General features: G+C 52.0%; 1 protein-coding gene and 1 long non-coding RNA gene across 11 annotated transcripts in view; one reads left to right on the plus strand and one right to left on the minus strand.

Moving 5' to 3' along the window:
- LOC101096748 (NADH-cytochrome b5 reductase-like) overlaps positions 1 to 23,973 on the minus strand; it is a 32,721-nt gene that overhangs the window by 6,085 nt on the left and 2,663 nt on the right. For 3 of the 10 annotated variants that reach the window (XM_045035877.1, XM_045035875.1, XM_045035876.1), the window contains exons 2-8: positions 23,325 to 23,619; positions 22,263 to 22,411; positions 19,514 to 19,601; positions 15,957 to 16,061; positions 12,260 to 12,463; positions 8,630 to 8,784; positions 11 to 103 (exon numbers count right to left, since the gene is read on the minus strand). In XM_045035877.1, the coding sequence (XP_044891812.1) occupies positions 100 to 103; positions 8,630 to 8,784; positions 12,260 to 12,463; positions 15,957 to 16,061; positions 19,514 to 19,601; positions 22,263 to 22,411; positions 23,325 to 23,519 (900 nt within the window). In that variant the 5' untranslated portion in view covers positions 23,520 to 23,619 and the 3' untranslated portion in view covers positions 11 to 99. Of the gene's footprint in view, positions 1 to 10; positions 104 to 4,356; positions 8,785 to 12,259; positions 12,464 to 15,956; positions 16,062 to 19,513; positions 19,602 to 22,262; positions 22,412 to 23,324; positions 23,620 to 23,973 lie in introns of those variants that run through there. The other 7 variants (XM_045035872.1, XM_045035873.1, XM_045035879.1 and 4 more) reach the window with 6 other exon arrangements.
- Positions 7,913 to 15,375, plus strand: LOC123379613. The gene is made up of 3 exons (XR_006584287.1): positions 7,913 to 8,052; positions 9,411 to 9,649; positions 15,031 to 15,375. It is a non-coding gene; the product is annotated as an uncharacterized LOC123379613 (long non-coding RNA).

Below are 23,973 nucleotides of genomic sequence, written 5' to 3' on the forward strand. Positions count from 1 at the left end.
TTGAACTCACTGTTTGCCAGGCACAAGCATATCCAGCCACAACCAAGCTATGCCACCTTGGGCAGGTTCCTTAACTTCCCCTTCTGTGCCTCAGCTTCCTTATCTGTGAAATGAGAAGAAGGAGTTAATATTTGCAAAGGGTTTAGAAGAAGAGTACCTGGCACATAGCACATTCTATTTATTAATGTAAACTCATTAATTTAAATACATTTAAAAATCTTAACAGAACTTTGCAAGGCAAGGATTGCCGAGCTCCATTTTATAGTTTGGCAATCAGAGCTCAGGCAGGACTGCTTTTATTAGTTCATCTATTCAACAAGCATTTATTGAGCACCTACTGTGTGCCAGGCCAATGCTCAATATTTTGGGCACTTGATCCCACTTAGCCCTCACAGCTCTGTGAGGAGGTGTTAGTATCCCCCAAGGTGTCCAAACACCCCCTGGGAGGCAGGACCACCCTGGTCGAGACTCCTGGCTGCTTCCTGTCTGCACCCAGCACCTGATCACAGGGAGGGCAGAGAACTGTATTTTGTCATGGCACAGAGTAAGTGCTCAATAAATACCTGTTAAGAGATGGAAGAAAAGTATCCCTACTTTATAGATGAGCAAAGTGAAGTTCAGAGAAATGAAGTGATTTGCCCAAGATCACACAAATGATCAGTGGCAGAGTTGGGACTTGAACCTAAGTATGACCAGCTCGAAAGCTCATGTTCTTACCATGACAGCAATTCTACCCACATGGAGGCAAGACAAGGTCTGAGCTGGGGTGTAGACTTGGAGCACAGGGCTGTAGATGCCTGGAGTGGTACAGATGGGGGCCAAGACCCCTCTATCCTTTTTCATTGAGAGCCCTGGTCCCTCCTGTCTCCAACCTGACCACCTGGCTTTCCCCTCAGGCCACACTGGCCATCCTGGTTCGGGAAGCAGCACTCCCTCATTAGGTCCCCCATCAAGAAGGGAGGCCAGCCAAAGCTTCAGAAATTCCAAATGCAGAAGTTGCCACACACAGCCTCCAGGGGGCCTCATCACTGCTCAGAGCCTTACCCAGGAGCTCAAGGTGAGAGGGAAGAGGCAGAGTGGAGGAGGGGTGGGGCAGCCTGAGGAGGATCGGCCAGGGCCTTGGGCCTTCTGTGGGGGAAGGAGACTTCGGAGAGCAAGTCCAACCCCCTCTTCCAACCTATTTTCTGGCTGTGGAAACTGAGGCCCAGGGAAGGCAGAAAGATAAGACAGAGCCCACCTTCACAAGTGCCCACCATGTACAGGCAGAGTGCCAGGCTCTTTCATATTTATTATAATCACTTCTGTGACCCTGGGAGATTGCAGAGCCCTCCAAAGTCAGGGTCTTCATGAACGCAGCAGAAAGCCTGCATACCAGCAGGTGTTCAGAAATGTTTGCTGAATACATGCACGGAGGAGGATTTATTTAGTCCCCAGAATAATCTGGTGAGGTGGGAATTATTATGCCATTGCGGAAACATGCTCAGAAAGGAGGGAACTGACAACAGCATCACATGCCGCTGGAAAATGATCTCTGGACACCAGGGACACATGTGGGGTGGGCACCAGATGGCAGCGGGTTGAGGAGTGAAGGGAGGTGAGAAAGGAAGCCGTGCAAGTTGCAGGCAGTCCTTCAAGGAGGGGATGAAAATATGGGGGAGAGAGAGAGTGCAGGGAGATAGAGAGACTGAGAGAGGGCACTCTGCTCTGGAGTAACAGGGAGTCAGGCAAGCTATTGCTCTCCTTTGTTGAGTTAACATGGGGGAAACCTGGACAGGCTTCAGGGCTCACTGGATGGGGCCAGTAGAGACGTGCTGGAGACTCCCTGGGGCTCTCTATCTGCAGGTTCGGGGGGCAGTTTTCTGAAGGTGGTCATTGAGCCGGGCATGGAGGTTCACTTCTTGGCAGAGAGCCCTGCTGCCCTTACAGGGTGCAGAGAAGGAGAATCACTGCTCACTGAGACCCCAGGGTGGGTCAGGCACAGCGCCGAGCACTTTTCTTACACAGCCTCAACCCCAACCCGCGGTCATGCGACTCCCACCAGCTCATTTATTCATTCAACAGATGCCGCATCAACATTCACTGCACATAGTGCTAGACGGGGTGGTTGGGGAGGGAGCAGGCAAGCTATGGGCTCCTGCCCTCATGCGAGAACACCACACTCTCCACCAGGTGCTTTACCTCTTGAGCATCTGTCTGGTTCTTTGCCTACAAAATAGGGAAGCTACTTCTCTCTAACGACTGTGAGAATTAAGTGAGATGCCTTCGGGGACACTGTTCATGTGCCACCTGTAGCACCCTCCCAGCTGGAGGAACCTGCAGAAAGTCCCTACAAGCACCGGGCTCCTGTGTCTCTCTGCCTGAAGGCTCCTCAGGCTGCCAGACACTGAGCCCAGCCCTGGGAGGCGGAGCAAGCCTCACCCCTCCCTTTCCTGTTGGACAACGGGTGTCGCCCTGCTGTGACAGTTCTGAGGTGCACTCTACAGTCTTATGGGTGGACCCTAGTGGACGAGCTCCAGCTGCCCCCCAGGGTCACCTGCCCATCAACACACTCTTTACTGGCTTTCCTCCCCCACTCCCTCGAATCACCTCCACAGTAAACTTGCACTCAAATCCTTGCTCAGAGCCTGCTCTGGGGCACGGCCAGCCTGGAACAGATGACTAAAACCTGGCATCCAGTAGATGTTCAGCAAATGCTGTTTGCCTCCACGCTCATTTTCACTTTTACAGAATCAGACGTCTTCGAGAACACGGTCGTGGCTCCAGCCCAACCACCTCTGGCCCATCAGCATCATCCAGGAGCAGGTGTGGGCCAGTGGGGCGCAAGGACAGGGAGGAGGGTAGGGGTCATGGGCCCCGGGGCATTCACTGTAGGCTGAGCCACTTAGAAGCCCGGTGAATCTGCACCTTCCAGTTATAAAGTCATTTTCTGTGTCCCTGATTCTACGTTCTAGTTTTCATTCCACTGTTCCAAAGTATATGCTCCAACGTGGGGTTCTATGTTCAACATAATCGGCTTCAAGCCAGCCCAAATTCCATGTTCTTGTTGCAAGCACCCAACACCTCACTCCCCACTTCCTCCCAGGTGCCTCTGTGGTCGGCCAGGCCAGGGGCGAAGTTTCCCCGCGTCCGGGTAGAGTTCCTGATGCAGGCTCACTTGCCCCTGCAGCTGGCTGGGATGGCCTACCGCCCAGCCCCGTGTGCCTGGCTGGCTGCCGAGCTGAGTGCTGAAACCCAGGACCTGGTTAAGGCTGCCGCCCCGCCCCGTCACAAGCTAGCATGCTCCGTCAAGCATCCGGAGCAAGGGGCAGGATGACTGTGGGATCCACATGGAGACAGCTTTGCCACGTAACACTATGTGAATCCCACGCTCTTCTGTGTGGCACTGGCCTACGCCATCTGTTTAGTGTGGCATGAGGGGTCCCGAACCCGTGTGGGGCCCTGTGCTGGATCCTGGCATGGAAAACTCTGCCCTTAGCTCACCAGTCAGTGACCTGTGCAAACAGTACCCACCCAGGCGAGGCAGCAGTCCCCACAACCCACCGTCCACGAAAACAAGAAAATGAATAGGACGGGTCTACACTACCCCTCCTCAGGCCACCCAGACCACACATGCTGTTGCGTTCCTGTGCCTCTGGCTGGAGTTATATCAGCCACATGCAGCTCCCAGCTGGCTGTACAGATCAGAAGCTCTGAGGGGCAGCTATCTATGTCTTTGATTAATAAAAAATGGGAGATAAATTAATAATGACTTAATACATGCAATTTGGGATCAAAATCTTCCAAAGCATGGGGAAAATAATAAAAAGGGGAGTTCCTGATAGCAAAAGTTTCAGAACGAGTGCTGTTCTCAGAGGCCAGCCATGAGGCAGGCACGGCCGGGGCCACCAGGGAGACACGGGAAAGAAGGAAGGGACCGGGTTCTCACACGGCTCTGTGCTCGGTGCTGTGCTTGGGCACCACCCACGCTTCCTTCATCTTTACACAACCCTGGAAACAGCACAACTGCCCCCCATGTTGTAGATGAGTAAACTGAGGCTCCGAGAGGCCAAGTTATTTGCTCTGCCAAGTTATATTGAAACAAGATCTGCCTCATTTAAAAAGGAAAACAAAACAAAACCCAAAAGCCAAAAACAAGAAAGAGGAAGGAAAAAAGGAAGGAGAAGCAGGACAGCAAGGACTGCCAATGCTGCTCTTCCTATCTAAGTGGTGGCCCCGGACCAGGGCACACAGCAGGTGCTCCTAACAGTTTCAAATGAAAGACAGGCCTGGAGGCGTAAAAGGGCACAGCCAATCCTGAGGGGGGTGGGAATGAATGTCTTTAAGCCTCTAGTTTCTGAAGCACACTGACCAGGCATATTTAGTCTTCCTTGTTAAAGCTTTAATTATGGAACCATTTCAAACACAGAAAAAGCAGACATCAGTGACCCCATCACCCAGATTCACCGGATGTTCATATTTTGCCATACTCAGTTCAAATGGTTTTATATTGAAGTGATGCAGACATCAAAAGAAAAGCCCTCACCCCACGCTATCCCTAGAGGTCACCACCATCCTTAAAGTTGGTTACCCCCTTCCTGAGCATTTGGCATTGTTTTGCATTTTTTAACTTTCAGAGTGTTGGTATCTCACTGTACCCTTCCTTCTACAACTTGACTTCCACTCCGTTATTATGGGTTTTTATTTTTTGAGTCTATGCTGACACATGTAGGTCTAGTTCATTCATTTTAGCTGCTATATGTTATTTTACTGTGTGATATAGAAGTTTATTTGTCTAGTCTCTTACTGATGGACACATGGGTAGTTTTGATTCTTTGCTGTTTCATACAGTGCAGCAATGAAACCCTTTACACACATCTCCTGGTGTACTCATGTGTCACATATAACCTTTATAACAACTGCAGCGTGTTGGAATTTATGCACCCCTACGTGACCTTGTAGAATTGCTTAATGTCGTGGAAGCTTGGTTTTCCTCATCAGTAGATTGGGGTAATAAAATAGTATGCATTTTGGTGACCATTAGGTGCTTTGGCAGAGATGAGATGCATTTTGCAACCCGTAAGGTACCCATGAATATCTGTGGTTTGTTATGCAGATATTTGGCACTCAGGATGTACTGCACGCCCTCCACGCTGGGATACCGTGCACAGGCCCATGGTGTGCTCACGTGCAGACCGGACGGTCTGAGAGGTGCAGCAGGAGCAGGACACATAGAACCTGCTCGTTAACGGAGCCCGGAGTGGTGGGAGCAGGCACAGCTTCAGAGAGGGAGGGGTACCGAGCTAAGTCCTCAAGGGACCAGGAGACAAAGGCAAGTGGAAGTGGGAAGGGTGGAAGGATGGCCCAGACACAGAGAGCAGCAAACGTGAAGGGACGCGCTGGCGCGAGAGCAAGTGTATCCGCGCACAACCTACGATGTTGGGGCGAGGGGTGAGGCCAGGACAGAGTCTGGAGAGGCAGGCAGAGCTGAGATGCCGCATCCTAGGTCAACAGGGAGCAGCTGAAGGATTTGAAGCAAGGGAGTGACAGGCTCAGATCTGCATGTTAAAAAAAAAAAAAGCGGTCTGAATAAGCTCTGGAGATCTGCCATTCAACACCATACCTTCAGTCAACAATAGTGTACCGTGCACCAAAATTTGTTAGGGGGGTAGCTCTCATGTTAAGTGTTCTTACCACAACTGAAAGACCAGGTCTGGCTGTAGCATGGAGGGCATGAGGGGAGGGGCTGGGAGACCAGTGAGGGGGCCCTGGGAAGCCGTGCAGGTGAGACACGGTGCCGGTGAACGCAGGCAGTGGTCCTTCTGAGGCCATCACCCCAACTGTGTGCCCCCCCTCCACTGACGACACGCAGCAGGGGGCTTCATCAGGAGGGACAGATAGGACGGGCCAGCTGACAGAGCCTCACCTCCAATTCAAACAGCGTGTCCTCATACACCCCAACCAGTCCCCTTCTTGGGGTCACTTATCATCTTGCAAGGCACGAGCTCTCGAGTCTCTGGATGACAGAAGCCCTTTTGGCATCTCAGTACCAAAGGCATGGCCAAGGGTCCTCACCATTGTCCCATGATGGGGGCCAGTATCCAGACGGCATGGATGCCACGTGGGGTGACGGGAAGGGGAGGACAAGAGGGGCCGCTGGTTAACACTGCATGGCCGTGTCTAACATTTAAACATGTAGTATATAAAATGGGACAAAGACACAAAAGAACTGCCCCAGACCACTATCTCTTAAGGGGGGGACTCCCTACCAACCCTAACTCTGAATGACAGTACTGCCTTGGAAGCCTCTACCCTCCGGGCAGTGGCATTGTCCTCGGTTGCCCAAGAGCTAGGCTAAAAGCCCTTGCCATCCGCTCTCCTAGCATCAGTCCTTCCCTTTCTAGCACACTCCTCCCTTTTAGATTTACAAGTTTAGTTTTCGTACTCCTTGTTGGGCTCTAAGCTCTGGGACAGAGCGACCAGAACCGCATCTGCCTTGTTCACTGTAGTTTCCCTAGTGCGAGCACACAGTCTGACTCAAAACAGGCCCTCCAGGACTATCTGTGAGTAGCGTCAACAGGATGCACTGGGGGAGGGGAAGCGGATGGAAGACACTCAGATTTCAGAGGCCTGGAGACAGAAGAAGTGTCGTGCCCAGGTCACAGGAGAGGCGGTAAGAGGTCAAGGCTCCCACTCGGGACCTCTGAGGCTCAGTGCAGGCCTTCCCACTCACTACACCGAGCTGAAAAGAGGCTGCACAACAGACTGGCATGCCCCAAAGACAGTCCATGGAATGCTGGTCTCAAAAGATTCTAGTGGATCAAACTGTTCTGTAGTTAAATAAGCGTGGCAAACTGAGTTAAACAAAATGAAAAAAAATTTTTCTTTGCCATTGGACTTTTCAGAGCCTTTGATATGCTAATGTGCATGGGAGTCTTGGCGAAGGTCACAGGCAGTGTTCCCGCATCTAAGTGACCCAGGAATTGTGCCTGGGAAATGTAGTTTGAGACCTTTGGCACCATCCCCCATCTGCTCGCCATGGTTGTTTAGTGAACATGGCACAGCACGGAGATTTGCTGCAACTTTTTGGGCAGCGCAAGAAAACCCGATCTCACAAATGGAAATAACTGCAAACCCCAATATATAAATGGGACGAAAACAGAACTGCTCGGGTTGAAGGTTGAACGGAGCCTGGAGATCCCACCTGGCTGTCCCTTCTCTGCTGCCATGCCAAGAACCCTAGGGTCCTTCAGAGCCCAGTTTGAAAATCACTGGTTACACAGTTCTCAGTACAGGTGACGTCGGGAGACCTGGCTTCTAGTGCCATCTCTGCCATGAACTGTTTTACCCTGGGCAAATCTCTTAGCCTCACTGGGCCTTGGTTTCCCCATTTACACAATGAGTCTATCGGACGGGATGCTTTCTGGAGTCCTGAACTTTAATCTCTGGTGTGAGGAGGACTGTGATTCTGTGACTATAAAGTTCTAATTCTATGATTCCACGCTTCTCAGATTCTGAGATTTCATGGCTTAATATTCCGATTCTGGAAGTGCCCCCAGCCAGCCAGGGCTGCTTCGGCACAGTGGGGTCCAGGCTGTGGAAACCAGAATTCATGACCTGCAGGGCGCTGCCCGGGAGTGCCGGGTCCCTGGGGAGGGCTTGCCCCATGCAAGATGGAAGGGTGGGGTGGGGAGGGGGGCGGGGTGGGGAGGGCAGCGGGGGTGGAGCGGAATCAGCAGCTGCTCAGTGGGCAGAGCAGAGAGAAGGACCCAGGTCTCCTGACTCCTGCTCTATCTTTAGATCTCCATAGCAACCGTCACCAGGACTCCGGAGGAGCTGAAGGCGGGCTGAGCTGGCTGCCTGCGGGAGGGAGGGGTGTTTGTTTCCGTATCTCTTTTGCTCAGGAAAGGACTCTTGTTCTTGAGACAGGGGAAGGGAGACAGAGAGTGAAGCCGTTTGCAGCAGGAAAGGCCTGGGCCCGATACGAAATAAAAGTAATCCAGGGCCCACCTTGCTCGGAGAATGTGATCAGGTCACAGAAGCTGAGACCGCTGTGTCAGGCTTGAGGCACTGGAGGTACATAAGGCAGGTTCCTCCTCCAAAGAGCTCTTAGCTATCCCTACGCTCATTCCCTAGGCATTTGCAAGCAACATATCCGAGCCAGCCCTGAGGCCACAGCAGGGAGACACATCTTCCAGGGAGAGCAGACTTTTGAACAGACTTTTACAGGGCAGGGGCAGATGGGGGTCCCCAAGCCCCCTAATCTAAGGAACCTGGGAAGCTCCTCCTGCACCTTCTCCTGCCAACTCCTATCCATCCCACGGCTTAGCATGGACCTGACTTTCTCCAGGGAGCCCTTGACTCCCAGGCTGGTGGCTCTCCTCCGAAGAGCTCCTGCGGCCCCATCCTCCTTCTACACAGCAATATGTCTGCCCGAGGGAGTTGGCCACCCCGTGGGGTAGATGGGAGGCGGAGGTGCGCAGAGGCAAAGACCTTCACCTAGGTCACCTGGCCAGTTAGTGGCAGGGCCAGGCCTGCTCTTCATGTTTTCTGACTCAAGGCCGTGCTTCCTCCAGTGTCCCAGTGGCAGGACCCTGGCGAGGGCTAGAAGAGGAAGCAGGAGTCCTCGGCCAGGCCTGCGCACAGCAGGTACCTGGCCATGTCCTTGGTAAACTCCGCTGAGCCACAGACCAATGCAAACGGCTTTCTCCGACAGGAGCCAACCAGCTCTTCAATCAGGTCCTGGGCCAGGCGGCCAAAGCGGGTCTTCTCCCGGTAACTCCAGGGAAGCTGCTCCGGAGAGTTCTCCTGAGACAATGAGAAATAGTGCAGGCGACTACTGGGAGGTCTTCAGAGTTCACGCAGCCAGTATGGCCTACCAAACCAGGCAACTGAGGCAGAGGCCCTATCACAGGCCAGGCACTTCCTGGCACTGGCACTCTGATCACCCTCATAACAAGCGTGGGGGGGGGACGGTTATCCTCTCCCCACAGGTGAGATACAGGGAGGAGGCACACCCAGGGCACACGAGGCAGGCCCCACCAATTCTCACTGCTTCCCAGGGGCCACTGCACCTGTCACTCCAGGGGGACGTCTTCTCCCCAAGATTGTGGGTCTTTTTAAGGTTGTCTGCCACCGTCACCCAGGGAGTACAACACGTGTTCACCTGTCTCATGAAGTTTCAGTGATCTTACTGAGCGAGCAAACACTTAACTGGGCGGTCACTCTGCGCCTGGCACTGTGGTAGGGCCTGGGATGTGGCAGCTGCTCTAAACAGACAAGCTTCCTGGCCTCACTCTGGTTGTGTGAATGAGGGATCCGAGGCAGCAGGGCCTTAACCCAGAGGGGGCTACTTCTCACACAGAAAGGCCAGAAGGAGTATTCCAGGGCGTAGTGTGCCCGAGTGACCCAGGCTGCTCTTTCTGCCCCTCTAGCTCCACCTGTGGCTTACATCCTCAGGATCACGAAAGAAAAGCTCCACCCTCAGCTTATGTGGAGGAACTTCTCTTTTCTAAATGAACATTTTGTCGAGATACACCATACCTACAGAAAAGCGCACAAATCAGTAAGTGTACGTAGTCTGAAGAACTCTAACAGAGGGAAGAAACCATGTAACCAGAAGCGAAACACCCAAAACCAGAACAGGACCATCACCTCTGCAGACCCTATTAAGGTGAGCTTCTAGTTTCTGGGGAAAGCAAAGAGACAGCATGGAGAGAGGGGGTTGGAGTCCAAGCTCTGCCACCATGTTCTAGCAGAATGACTATGACCTCTGTGAGCTACCATGATGAGCACAGGCCTCTGCTCTCAGAGGTACTCACAGGGCCCTGGAGCCCGGCGCCACAGAGCTCACCTGACCCCATGGGCCTTTCCTAGGACAGCACTGTGGTGCTCACGGGGTGATCCTCACGGGCTCACGGGGCCACAGGGCCCACCGGCCTCACACCTCCCTGCCACTGCCCAATCCCCCCCCAGCTAGTTAGGTTTGGCACAGCATCCTTCCTCCAACCGCACACCCAAAGATGTGGTGGGTCTGGTGTTGCTCAGGTGGGCTGCGGGGCCTGTAATCAATGATGGTGAGCAGGGTAGGTACCATCAAGGAAGAGAGCCCAGGCTATGATAGCAGAAACGCCCACGCCAGTCTTGGGACTCTAGAAAGGCTTCCGGGATGGAGTCACACCGCAGCAGGGAGATGTGAGCGGGGAGTAGGCGTTAGGCAAGGAAGAAGGGAAAAGTGCTCCTGGAAGGGGGAACAGCGCCAGCAAAGGCAGACCTGGCAGCCAGAAAAGCACGGTGCGCTCACAGCCACGTGCAGACCAGTGACGCCAGGACACACAGGGCAGGTGAGCCAGGAAACGAGGCCACGGAGGCTGGTGCAACCACGTGGGCTTGGCTGTCATCCGGGGAGCAGTGGGGAGCCACAGAAGGGCTGAAAGCATGGTGGTGGTGTGGTCTGTGCCCCCCTCCTGGCTGCACGATGAAGGACACACTGGCAGGGCATGGCTGGAGAGGGAGACTGTTGAGAAAGCTGTGGCTGCAGCCTGGGCAGGACAGGGAGCAGCCTAGGTCAAGGAGGCATGGAAGGGCAGGCGGCACCTCCCACTCCACTGCCCCTCACCAGTCCCTGTCATTGACAGCCAGCCCCCTCGCCTGCCCAGCCCCAGGCCAGTGGTATCATCAAAGCCCTGGCCCAGGGCTGAAGACCCTTTATTGCTGGTCAACTTTAACTCTGCCCTCAAGCCCAGGCTCAATGCCAGCTCCTCTGTGAAGCCCTCCCTGCTTGCTGCCAGCTCACACTTAATTCTCCATCAATTCACTGTGTTACTTTGATCAAGGTTCTTAATCTCTGTGCCTTAGTTTCCACATCTATAAAATGGGCACAATAGCAGTGCAAGCCCCCCAAGATTATGCTGGGATTAAATGACGTAACACACATAGAGAGCTTAGCACAGTGTCAGGCACAGAGAAAACACTCAGTGAAGCTATCCCTGTGGCTATCTCCCCATATACAGGTCAGCGCCTGGAGGGCAGGGGGCAGGCTGTCTTCATTTCTAAATTCTGTGGTCGGGGGAACGGAAGGCTGGGCAACAGCCAGTGACTCTGCCAGGTGCCTGCCTTCCTGCCGCTCCTGCCCGCTTCCTTGACCTGGCACTTGAGCAGGGTTGCACGCCAGCCTTTGCTTCATTCTCCTGCCTCCAGCACCTCCTGCGGCTGCTAACGTTCACCAAGTACCACACTCTTGATGTTCATGCCACTGAGCATTCTGTCCCATGGACAGGCCCACAGAGCCTGGCCACTGAGGATCCCAGGACTCCTGGTATTGGGAAGGGAAACCCAATTTCCTGACACCACCCCCGCCACTCAATCATGATGCTGAAGATTGGCTCAGTCTTTAGGAACGCTCCAAAACTGCCTCAAGTAGGAAACTGATGGGAAGGGTGCTCCAAACTACTGGGCAGTAAGGCTGACCCTGAGCAACACAGAACAGAGGGGAGGCCCCAGCAGGGAACCCCAACCCTGGGGTGAGAAAGAGAAATAAAGCTATAGACCCAGGGGAAGGCAGATGACCAAAGGCAGAAGACCAGAACAACTCAGGGCCTGGCTTGGAATAAGGAACAAGATGGCCCCCTCCCACAATGGGCCAGAGGGGAGGGCCCGGGGAGGGCCCGGGCAGGGTGGCCATGGAGGGGAGAAGGAATCAGAGAAGAAGAGGTCAGGAGGCAGAGTTGCTTCCAGTTCAAGTATCTGAAGCTTGGAGAGTTTGGAAGCAGCCTTCCTGCCATGCAGGGCAAAGTGGTGTGGTAGGGGCCCTAATAAATGCGGTAAACCCAGATCCAACTCACTCCACCAACTGTTGATGGAGTGCGTGCCTGGCACTCTGCTAGGCACCGAGGAGAGCACGGTGATCCAGACACATGAGCCTTACCCAAAGGAGCTTATCACCGCCTAGGGGACATCTGTGGTCTGGCCCACTGACTCCATAATCAGGCCCTCAGCACATAAACCTGGTGATGCCAGAGGGCAGACGGTAGGCAGCAAAGCATGGCGGGGAGGGCTGGAGCTCAGCCCTGACTTCGCCCATCCAGCAGCATGGATGCACTAGCACCTTCACATCTCTGAGCGTCAGTTTCCTCATCTACTCAACAAACATAACCTTCCTTGCCAGGCAGGTGGGGATTCCCACTGGTGGCAGGGGGCAGGGAGGCCCCAGGGGATCCTCAGGACAGCTGCAAGGGGAAACCACAGTGTCCATCAGGGAAGGAAGTCACCACGCTGGGCTCACCTGGCTGAGTACAAAGAAGGTACGGACATTCCAGAAACGAGCTTGCTCCTGGAGGAAGGTTTTCAGGTAGATGCCCTCAAAGGTCTTGAAGCAGCCGACCAGGGTGACAAAGGTCTCATCCTCTGCATTGTCTGTTATGCTCTGCAGGACAGGCACCATGGGGGCCAGGCCAGTGCCCGAAGCCAGCATGAGGAGCTCACCGTACTGGGGGACAGAATGGGTATATGACAGATGTCAGCCCACCCACCTGCTCTAGGGACTTTTCTTGGGCTTGCTTCAACTGCACAGCCCTGCCCTTCCTGGGGGTCCCACCCATCTGAGCTCCCCTCTCAACATCCTCCAAGAAGCCATCCTTGCTTGCGAGGTCTGTGGAAGAGAAATCATGCAATCGGGAGGCTCTAAGTGGCTTTGTTGCTTTCCTAAGCCAACTCCACAGGACTTTGTTTGCACATTTCTCTTGACAGGTAGCCCACTACCTCCCAAAGCAGTCTGTTCTATTATCGGGTGACTCCCCTTGCTGGTGAGGTCTTTCCGCCTCACCCTGAACAGAAACCTGCTCCCACCAAAGCCTTGTCTACCACCCCTATCCCAGCTCTGCTCTCTGGGCTGCCTTCCCGGCCCCAGGGCAACCCTGTAGAGATCTGAGGGCCCCGGCATGGATGCCTCCTCTTCTCTAGACTGAGATACTGACTATACATAAGCACCCAGCATAGTGCTGGCACAGAAGTCCCACGCAACATGTGAGTTTCTTCTCCAAGAGGCCCCAGTTTCATTGACCCAATCACTGACTCCATCTCCTGGCTCTAGATTTCTAAAGTAAGGGTGATCTTCTTTAAGATCAGGGCTTTAAAGGTTAGTGCCTGACCTATACAGCAAGGTGGTTTGTCTCCTTCATTCTAGAGATCAGGCCTCTGAGAATGCAGTCCAGGTTTTCACTAGCTTTATCGACAGCCAATGCATTATCACACTTCCTCGAGTATCAGTCATGCAGACCTGGGTATAAATCTCCAGCCATATGATCTGGACAAATGCTTTCAGTTCTCTGGGCCCTGGTTTCTTCACCAGTGAAATAAATGAATGAATGAATGAATGAATGAATAAGTAAATAAAATAACAGCACCTCCCCACAGTAGCACGTGTCTCAGGATGGTTGTGAGGATTAGACAAGATGTCATCAGGTGCCTGGTGTGGACCCTGGCACTCAACACAGTTCCATCCTGTCGCTCACTGAGCCCTGCTGCCGGCTGCCCCACCCTGTTCAGCCCCCCGGTCCTGGGCCTGCCGTGTTCCCCCTCTTTCTCCCATCACTGCTCAGGGTCTCTTCTGGAAAGCTTTCCCCAAGCCAGTAGCGTATGAGGGATCCTTTCTTTGCATCCCCACAGCTCTCTGTGCACCCTCCTCATGACACTGGTCACACCGTATTGTCACCATTTGTGTGTGTCTGCCCCCCCATCACACTGTGAGCTTCTGGAAGACAGGGCCTTGCCTGACCCACCTGTGGCCCAGGGTGGAGACCTGCAAACGTCTGCAAGGAACACACAGGCAGATGCTCACGTACCAGTGTCACGGCTGCTGTGGTCGCCGTCTACCATGAAGACCCCTGCAGAGCAGCACAGCAGGGCCAGGAGGAGGGCCAGAACAGCCCCACGTCCCCCAGGGGAGCAGAACCAAGCCTTAGCCAGTTTCAGCAGCGAAACGTTTGTGTGAGATGACAACTCGTCTTCCTCACTGCCTGGCTCTACAACCTCCCTGGACAGGAAGTGCAGGGGCTTTGCAGGGGTGCCTGAGAGGCTCCACCCAGAAATGGTGGGCAAGACAATGTTCATTGCGGGGCACCTGGGTGGCTCAGTTGGTTAAGCGTCCAGTTGTTGATTTCTGCTCAGGTCATGATCTCACAATTTGTGGGTTTGAGCACCGCATTAGGCTCTGTGCTGACAGTGCGGAGCCTGCCTGGGATTCTCTTTTTCTCCCTCTCTCTCTACCCTTCCCCGATTTGCATGCACACATGCTTTCTCTCTAGAGAATCCCAAGCAGACTCCGCACTGTCAGCATGGAGACCGACGCGGGGCTCAAAGCCATGAACCATGAGATCATGACCTGAGCTGAAGTCAGATGCTTAAGCAACTGAGCCACCCAGGAGCCCCTAAAGAAACTTAAACAAAAAAAGACAATGTTCATCAGGGGTCCCCTCGAGGTCAGGAGGAAACAGGGACAATCCTTGTTTCTGCTCTCAAGACCTTGGGGGACACAGAGACACCCTCAGCTAAAATGAAAGGCTGAGCATGGTTTGTACTAGAAGTGCACTACACAACAGCATTACCACATATACACCATGCATCCATAAAGTAGGGGTAGCAGTACCTAAGAGCTGTTGTGAGGATAAAGTAAAATTTTAGCACGGCAAGGGCTAAAATCGGAGCCTGACACACACGCAGTGCCACACAGGTGTTTCACAGTATCATTATACACCAATACGTGTGTGCATGTGCACTTGTGTACACACCTGTGTGTGGAAAAGGAATTAGAAGGTCATCTGCCAAGATAGTAAGGCTGGTGTGTCTCGGTAGATGGCCTCCAGGGGTTCTTTCTTCTTTTTGCTTTGCTAAATGGTTGGTTGGTTGGTTGGTTGGTTGGTTTTTGGTAATGTACAAGGACCATATTTCTAATACACAATAAAAAACTATTTTTATATTAAACAAAAATAATGGAGAGAAAGAAAGGATTCGTTCTTTTCACTTGTTTTTGTTTTGCTTTGTTTCCTGATCATAAAGGTAATAGATGCTCACCGTGGATAACTTGGAAGGTATAATGAAGAAAACAAAAATCACCCATAATTCTACCACCCAGAGCCACTAACATTTCATTGCATTTTTTTATATTTTTTCTGTGCATTTAAACTTAGTTGCCCAACCTGTTGTACATTTGGTTTTATACACAGTGTTTGTCACCAGATCTTACAGCGTAAGCACAGACCATCATTTATAAACATAATTTAAAAATCCAGGATAATAGTTTATCAAGTTCCTGTAACCCAGTGTACCTAACAGTTGCCCCGTTGTTGGATATTCTGTTTCCTCCAGTTTCGTGCTGTAATAAAGCTTCCGTGTACATGTGCACAACAGACAACGTTTGGATTCTTTCCATAGGACAGGCTTCCAGAAGTGGAATTGCTGGGTCTAAGGATTTGAAGATTCTTAAGATGTGGTACACACTGCCCAGCTGCTTTCCAGATATACACCAACTGATGAGAAATTATTAATTCGTCCTGGGCACATCAGGGAAGGATATAAATATGCCAGGAAGATGAGGGGAAGAGCCTTCAGGCTGGGAAGCAATGGGCTCCCAAGTGGAGAGCCATGGGGTGTAAAAGGAGTAGTCTCCATAGTTTTGTAGCTGGAATGTGAGAGTGGAAAGATACCTGAAGATCTGACGGTTAGGAGTCCTGAGTACCAAGTACGTGAGTGTGGATTTTCCAAGCAATGGGCAGCCATGGACAGTTCTAGAGCATATGCAGGCAATTTTGTTTCTTAGTGCCTATTCCATCTCCTCCCATGTCCAACCCCAAAGATACTCTTGGAGTTGAATTTGGGCTCAGGAAGAATGGCACAGTGCAATTCTGCAGCCTGAAACAGGAAAACCGTGGTCCTGGGGCTAAGCCAGGAGGGGTCTCCTGAAGATTCAGTGTGCTGGCACCAACCTGGTTTGGTTTATAGAAGAAGTCTCCAAATGGACCTCGCCAGAAAGCGGTGTCTCCTGCGCTCCAGGACTCGACGTACCGGGACATCAGCCCAGTCTGGTAGCACTGGGAGCAAACACATGGAGACCTCACTGAGACAGGCACATACACCCAATATAAACCACATCAGCCACTAATGTGCGCCCTTCCAGCAGGCCAAGTGCCGTATGTGTGTTATCTCACTTAATCCTCCTAGTCACCCCAGGGTTGGTAGTCATTCCGTATTTTCAGATGAGGCCCAGAAGCTTATCCAGAAGGGAAATGGTGAGGCTGGGATAAGAACCACAGGACCAACAGCCTTACCTTCAGAGGTCTCAAACCCACACGACTACAGGGACCGTATACATAGCATCACTGAGTAAAGAACTAGGTATGAGATGATTAATGGCGACTGACACTCACTCTCAGTATCAGGGAGACAACACAGGGAGGTGGGGACTGTAGTAAACTGGTGAGTGAATGAATGCTCCTTCTAAAGGAGGAAGATACTTTGCAGACTCCAGGATACAGTTTGTCACATGTTCTGATTTTCCAAGAGGGGCAGGAGATACAAATTTTTATGTAAAATCACCTTGTTTTGAAATGTCAGAAATCAATTCTAATTTTTTAAACACTGTGCAGGCCCAAACCAAAGATAATTATATGCCAGTTTGTAGGCCGCTCATTTGCAACCTCTTCATTGCCTGTTACTGTGTCCTGGCTGGACGAGAAAAGTGAAGGTTGTAGAGGGGACTCCTTCACGGGGGTGGGCAGCCCACATTTCCTGGGGGCATGCCCACTCTGGGTCTGGCACCACGCTGGGGCTGCAGGGAAGGCAGCTAGACCGTAAGTTCCATGAAGGCAGCCAGAGTCTGAACCATGGGAAAGACTTAATAAATATCTCAATGAATGAATTAATCAATCCAGATCCGGGCCCACCCCTTAAGGAGCTCACAAACTAGGAGGGACCGAAGTCTCACACATACACAAGATAGAGACTACCTAAAACTCCATGAAAAGGACAGAGTGCTGAGAGAGCCCTGAGGAGGTGCAGTCACTTCCAATGGAGTAGGATCAGGAATGGCTTCCTGGAGGAGGAGGCATTTGAGCTGAAGCTTGCAGGCTAGGCAAGACTGCATTCCCTGGGGATAGAAGCAGGAAGGCAGAGAGGATTCTGGGCACCAGGTGTGGTGTGGTCAAGGGAAGGACAGTCCAAGACACAAGTGTGAGGAGGAGGGGGAAGCTCTGGTAGACAGGACTGAAAGGGTGTCTCGAGTGAGATTATAACCAAGCTGGAAGGAGATGGAAGCTTGGTCACCAGACACGCTTTGAAGGGCCCACAACTACCCGTGGGAGCATCCCTGACTTCCTCGGGCACCATACGCATAAAGCAAGCAAAGTCTTCAGCTCTCCTGCAAGAGGCCTGGGAGGGAGGCTACAGTTCTCCACCTAACTTGCTGGAGACCTGTCTCCAGCACACCTGTTTTCTGGCCCCGGTCTTGGCGGAGGCACGGCCCCAGCTGGGGCTTTCACAGCCCTACCGCACAGACAGCACTCAAGGAGAAAGGAAGGATTCTTCTGTGTCTCCAGCACCCACCCAAAGCCTGCTCGACACATACCTGTTAAACAGAACTGACACCGAACTTCTGTTCTTCCACTTGGGATCCTATTACCCAAGGGGCCTTGGGACAGTGACATCATCACTCTGAGCATCCGTTTCTTTATCCGCAAAGTGGGATAATAAGATCTGCTCTGCAGGATGGTTATGAGGTTGAAAGGAGATGAGGAATATAAAGAGCTAGAAGCAGTGCCTGGTGCCCAGAAGGTGCCTGAGAAATGAGAGTTCCTCCTTCCCATCCACATGGGAGGTAAACCTAAAAAACCCGCCTGCCTTCCCAATTTGCAAAGACATTTTCAGCTCTTCCCAGCCAGCGGCTTAGGGATAATTAAGCATCTCTCTAAAGAGAGGCTTTCCGGTAAACGAAGGAGAAAATCAGCCTTACAGCTGGGACAGATCCAGCTGCCCTGAAGAACGGTCTCCAGGCTTATCCTTTCAACAGAAACACACCCAGACAAGCAGCTTGGGGAAGCAGGCCATTTGGAGAGGATTTGTGGAATCTCCCAGACAAACAGTTGCGTGGAGAAGGGATCCCATCCAAGCTTATGTGTGAGGGAATAAACACTCGGGCTTTGACTGAAGTCAGGGAAGACAGGAGCCAAGACAGTGCTGGGGTCCTGAAGTCAGGAGGCTCACTCACCAGCCACACTGCTTACTACCTGTGGAGGCTTGGGTCCCCCTGGGGTCTCAGCGTGCTTGTCAATGAAAGGGAAATAATAATTCCCGTCCTACCAGGGAGATAAAGGACGTGAAAGCAATTCTTAAATATCAGTGTTCCCTGGGACTCTGTTTGGGAAATGACCATGTAGATGATCAGGTTGACTTGTATAAAACTACCACTTCTGTTAAATCAAAAATGTTAGAGTATCAGCAATTTCACACAGTTCAACCTAATTATTTTTTCCACATAATTGGACCTTCAAGCCCTCTTATATACATCTGGCACTCAGGCCTTGGGTCTTGCGGGGAAGGGGGGATTTGTACCCAGCCCATTTTGTTCAGCTCATCTCTGCCAAGTGCCCCACCCACCTTGGCTGCTCCCACGAGCACCCCTCCTCCTGCCAATCAGACTGGGTACAGTTCCCACTAGACCATGCTCTGTTTCACACCTCCCTGCCTTCGGTTAGCTGTCCCCTCAGCCTGGAATGCCACTCCCTACCACCGCCAAAATGTATTTGGTCTTCAAGGCCCAACTCAAATGCCCCAGCCCCTGTCTACCTCCCTGAGAGGTGGTCTCAGTTAGTTCAGTTCACAAGGTGCTCCATGTCCCACCTTCTCCTGCTTGCCTCCTGCAATTCCAGGACAAGTGACTGACAGTTCCCCAAACTGTGCCTCCTTTGCCACTGTATGTGTTGTTCCCAGCACTGAGTTTCCTTTCCACATATCCCTCTCAGTCCTCCCCTCCTTAACTTCAACACACAGCTCAAACTCACAGCTTCTGCTAGGAAGCCCAGCTCCCTTCCCTGCAGCCCCAGCTGCCCTGAATTGGATTGGGGCCTTCTGTCATGCCATCTATCATATCGTAGTGTCCTGGCCCCTTGTCAAAGGTGGGCATAGTGTCTGACTCATCTTTGGATCCCAGCTACAAGCACACAGTCAGTACCAAATGGCTTGGTTCCCCCTTCCCCTGGGTTCAGGGCTCATTCTCCGTGAGTAGGTGAGAAGGAACAGTGTTCCCTTTCTCAGTCTGAATGTCCTTTTCATAAAATCTGTCTCTGTTGGTGGTCCAGCAGCCCCTCTTCTCCAGAAAAGAAGATAGGAGAAGGCTTCCTTCACTGTCCCTGCCCTTTCCTCAAGCCAGCCTCCTCCCATGTGAACACTGGCTTTTCCCACATGGGTTGGATCTGCCCCATCTCAACCAAGCTGACAAATGGAGATCCAGTCCATACCATCTTAAGAACATCTGTGTGGGTCAACTCACCTTGATTAAAACTTCAAAGTATCCTTCCGCGTTGGCAGGGCTGATGGGCGTATAGGCTCTCTGAATTTCTAAGTCATCCACTTTCCCTCTGAGAAAGGGAAGTATATGGTCAGGCAGTCAGACCGTCATTCAACAAACCCTTGTAGGTACCTACTCTGTGTCCAGCTGGTGAAAGCCAGGGTCCAGTCATCCCCAGTGGTCCTCACTGAAGGTGGAGCAGAAAAAAGGAACACTGGGCTCCCCTGCTGCCACATGCTGGCTGTGAGACCCAGCCAGAATCAGGTCCCTGATCCCTTAGTGGTCCCTTCCGTAAGGTGGAGACAACCATTTGTGTCCCTGTTGTGTGGTTCTACCAGGGTTACAGATGGGAAAGTCTTCAAATAGTCCACTAATGATGTGAACTGCTTTGAGGACATTACTGTGCTTTTTCCTGACCTCTTCTTTTTTAATTAAATTAAATTAATTTAATGTTTATTTATTTATCTATGAGAGAGAAAGCGAGTGGGGGAGGGGCAAAGAGAGAGAGAGAGAGAGAGAGAGAGGGAGACAGAGAATGCCAAACAGGCTCCACACTGTCAGCGCAGAGCCTCACATGGCGCTTGAACTCACAACCCAGGAGATCATGACCTGGGCCAAAATCAAGAGTTGGACGCTTAACTGACTGAGCCACCCAGGCACCCCTTCCTGACCTCTTCTTGACCATAGAATGAGAAAGATAAAGGCTAACACTTATGGAATGCTTACTACTATGTACCAGGAGCATCAGAATCAGAAGGATGCTCGAAGGTGCCCTAGTCCAAGGCCCGACCTATGACGTTATCAAAAAGGGTGCTGGGATGATATCATGAGTAATAATAGCAGCCATACTGCATTAAATGCCAACTGTGCACCAGCCATATAGTATGCATTATCTCATTTAACAAACAATAACCCACAGGAGGAAACCATGGCTAAGGATGTCACTTGCCTGAGGTCACACAGCTAGAATTCATCCTTAGCTCTGCCTGACTCCAGAGCTGGGTTCCTCACATGATAACTCAGAGCTTTCCAGAAGCACCCAAGCACTCCTCTTTTGAGTCCTACTGCGTGCAAAACTCTCTTCTCAGAGATATGCATGGATTAAAAAGGCCCCATTGAACTGCATCAAAAGCAGGAAGATAGATAGAAATATTCAATAAGTGCTTAGGGAACAAACAAGGAAATAATAAACAGAACATACGGCGTGGCATGGACACAGAGAGCACTGTGACATCTGCTACCACAGAGGTACACACTGACATGCTACAGATGAAGGGACCACTCTCATCCGGGGAACTCAGGAGGCCTCCTGGAGCTTTTGATACCCTCCTGGGTATGAAAGAGGAACAGGCCACTGATAGGTGAAAGTGGGAATAGGAAGGAAGTAATTCCAGGCAGAAGGAATAGCCTGGGCAAAAGCTCAGAGGTAGGAAATGCAGAGCAAGCCAGGAAGTGGTGAGTGGATCATGAGGCTGGGGCAAGGCACAAGTGTGATGGAGGAGTGGGGAGAACTTGGTGGGGAAAGAAGCTGAAGCTTCAGGGAGCTTCCCTGGAACCCAGCAGGTATCTGAATGGGAGCGACAAGGTCAGCTACACGTGTTAGGAATGTCACTGGAGCGGCAGAGAGAGTGGAGGAGAGGGGCCAAGCTAGGGGCAGGAGTTCTGGGCATCCCTATTTATGGATGGAGGGCTGCATGGGGCTGCGACTTGCCCCAGAACCACTGGGACAGTGAGCTTTAACCACAGGCAGCCAGGGCACAGGCCAGATGCACTGGACACAAACACCAGGGGTCAGCATGAGGCAAGTGGCTGGAGTGTGACCAGCAGTAAGACATGCTCTCCTCGTTTCCTGGCTATACCTTCTGTCTGCTTTGCCGGCTCCTTCCCCTCCTGCCAATACCACGGGTGCTGGAATTGCCAGGGTTTGGTCCTCTGTCCTTCTGTCTTTCCATGTCACACACACTCCCAAGTGTCATCCAGGTGCAGGCCGATGATTTCCACACCCACATCCATAGCTCAGATCTCTCTGCTGAGCCTCAGACCCATATAGTCAACTGTCTAGCAAATGCCTCCACCTGGAGGTCCCAAAAGGGCCTTGTCCCTGGGCAGGTCAGGTCAGGTGGAGCATGGGGTGGGGATCAAGACGGGGGGAGAGGGCAGAAGTAGGCTGGGAGGAGGAAGGAACTTCAGAGGAGTGGTAGAGTGTAGCTGGGGAGCCAGGCTGTCTGGATTTGAATCCCAGCTGTGTGATCCTGGGTAAATCCCTTATTCTCAAGGACAAGTGTCCTTTCTATCAACTGGCACTAATGTTAGGTTAATACCACAGGTTCTAGAGCCAGACTGCTCGCCTTCAAAATCCTGGCCCCAACACTTCCTAACTGTGTGACCTTGGGCAAGTTACTGAACCTCTCTGACTTCAGTTTCCTCCTGAGAATGACAATGGTACCTACTGCACAGGGTTTTGTGAAGATTAAATGAGTTCCCTAGGTATGAGCACACAGAATTGCGCCTTGGAGAGTAAATACTATGAAGGTGTTCACTGTTGCTGTTGTTGCTACTAGTTAATATGAAAACACAATCCCAGAACCCTTTGAGTCAGGTACCACTATGTTTATTTTAAAAGGGATAAATGGAGGCATGAGGGAGGTTAAGCAAGTTGCTCTAGGCCACACAGCTAGCAAATGGCAAAGCAGGGCCTCAAAGCTTTGGCCCTCCCACCATCTGAGTGTACCGTAGGATGAGGTGCTGTCCAGGCCGCAGGCCGAGCTGGCTGTTCCTGGGTAGTGCAAACCGAACACGGTAAGTGTCCTTGGTGAGTCTGTCCACGGCACTGATGCGGAAGGCCAGGAAGGTCTCTGGGTTCAGCTTGGAAGGGCAGCTCTGCAACAGGAAAATATACAACAGCTAGGACCTGGGACTCAACAGACACACAAGCATCCACAAGCACCCTCCTCACTCTCCGCAAGGACAGGCTATTTCTGCCGGTAAGTTTTCTGTACAATAGAGAGTAGTCCCACCTCACTGCCCTTTCATGCTCTGATCTAAGAAGGCCCGAACATTTCACACTGAGCTCACCCTGCTCTGAAGCCTTCCATGGCTCCTTCAGCCCCAGGATATAAAGCGCAGCCTCCTCAGCTGGGCACTCCAGGGCCCTGTGGATGAACGTCAAGCCTCATTTTCTCTCCCCTGCATCAAATGGCAAACCTTTCTCTATTCTCCCAAGAATACCCTGCTGCTTCCTATCTAGGAGTCTTCATTTGCTCAAGCTGTGCCCTTTATCCAGAACACTCATCTCCAACGTATGAAATACCTATTCATCCTTCAAACCTGCTAAAATTCAGGTTTGCAGAATTTAGAAACTGATGGGATCTTAAGATGATTCAATCCAATATGGTTATTATCCATGTGGGGAAACTGAGGCCCGAATGGTAGTGGCTTACTTGTCCAAGGTCACACCCTGAGCAGGAATTCAAATTCACGTCTTACGTTTCAGTTCCCTGCCTTTAACACTCCATCTACCTGTACCTCCTCTCAGAAGCTTTCTATGAATGTCATGACTCACAGATCTCTCGCCTGTAAAATGCCCAAGCCCCATTCACTCCTGGGACTACCCCATGCCCCAGCTCAGGGTCAGGCTTTGAACTTGGATCTGTCTGCTTCCAGTGAGCACACTCTTTTCTCTCTGCTGTGCAGAGTCAGGGAAAGCATCTCCACACAGGTCCACCGTGCAGGGCAGAGGCCAGGCAGACGCTGCCACTCTGGCCCTCTTATCTGAGGAGCAGCCCTCCCTCACCTGTGACTCCTCTCCACTCAGCAGGCTCCTGTCTTTGCTGGCTCTCGCTGCCTCCCACCTCGCCAGCTCTCGGTGATAGAGATCAAACACACAAGGTGAGCAGCCACTGCCACAGCACTGGGAGGGCAAGGGCTCCACGGGCCGAAGCTGCAGCCAGGCTTCCTCCTCCTCCTCCTCCCCTGTCTCGTCCATCATCCGTGGGGCTTGGGTGGCCTGGGAGGGACAACTGGGTGCTCTTCCCAGAGCAGGTTTGACTCTGTGAGGCCAAAGGCCCAGGCCCTGCTCCTCCGTCAGCCTGAGAGAGGGAAAACATATGGGTTATACTCTGGTCATCTCTATTCCTCCTATTCTCCCTGAGGCCTGCAAGTGCCAAACTCTGTGTGAGCATCGGGACAGGGATGAGTCAACCCTGAGATCTGCTGCCTGGCAGGGGAGGCAGACGGGACACAACAATCAGAACTGGCAACCAAGGTTTCCTGACTTTTCCTGTGCTTTCAGTGCTGGATTAAGCACTTTTCACAGAAAACCTCATTGAATTTAAAAAATATTTTAAGTGATAGGGTGTCTGGGTGGCTCAGTCGGTTAACCTTCTGACTTCAGCTCAGGTCATGATTTCATGGTTTGTGGGTTGAAGCCCCGCATCAGGCTC

This window comes from Felis catus, chromosome C1, assembly GCF_018350175.1.
Source record: "Felis catus isolate Fca126 chromosome C1, F.catus_Fca126_mat1.0, whole genome shotgun sequence".
Classification (NCBI taxonomy): Eukaryota; Metazoa; Chordata; class Mammalia; order Carnivora; family Felidae; genus Felis; species Felis catus.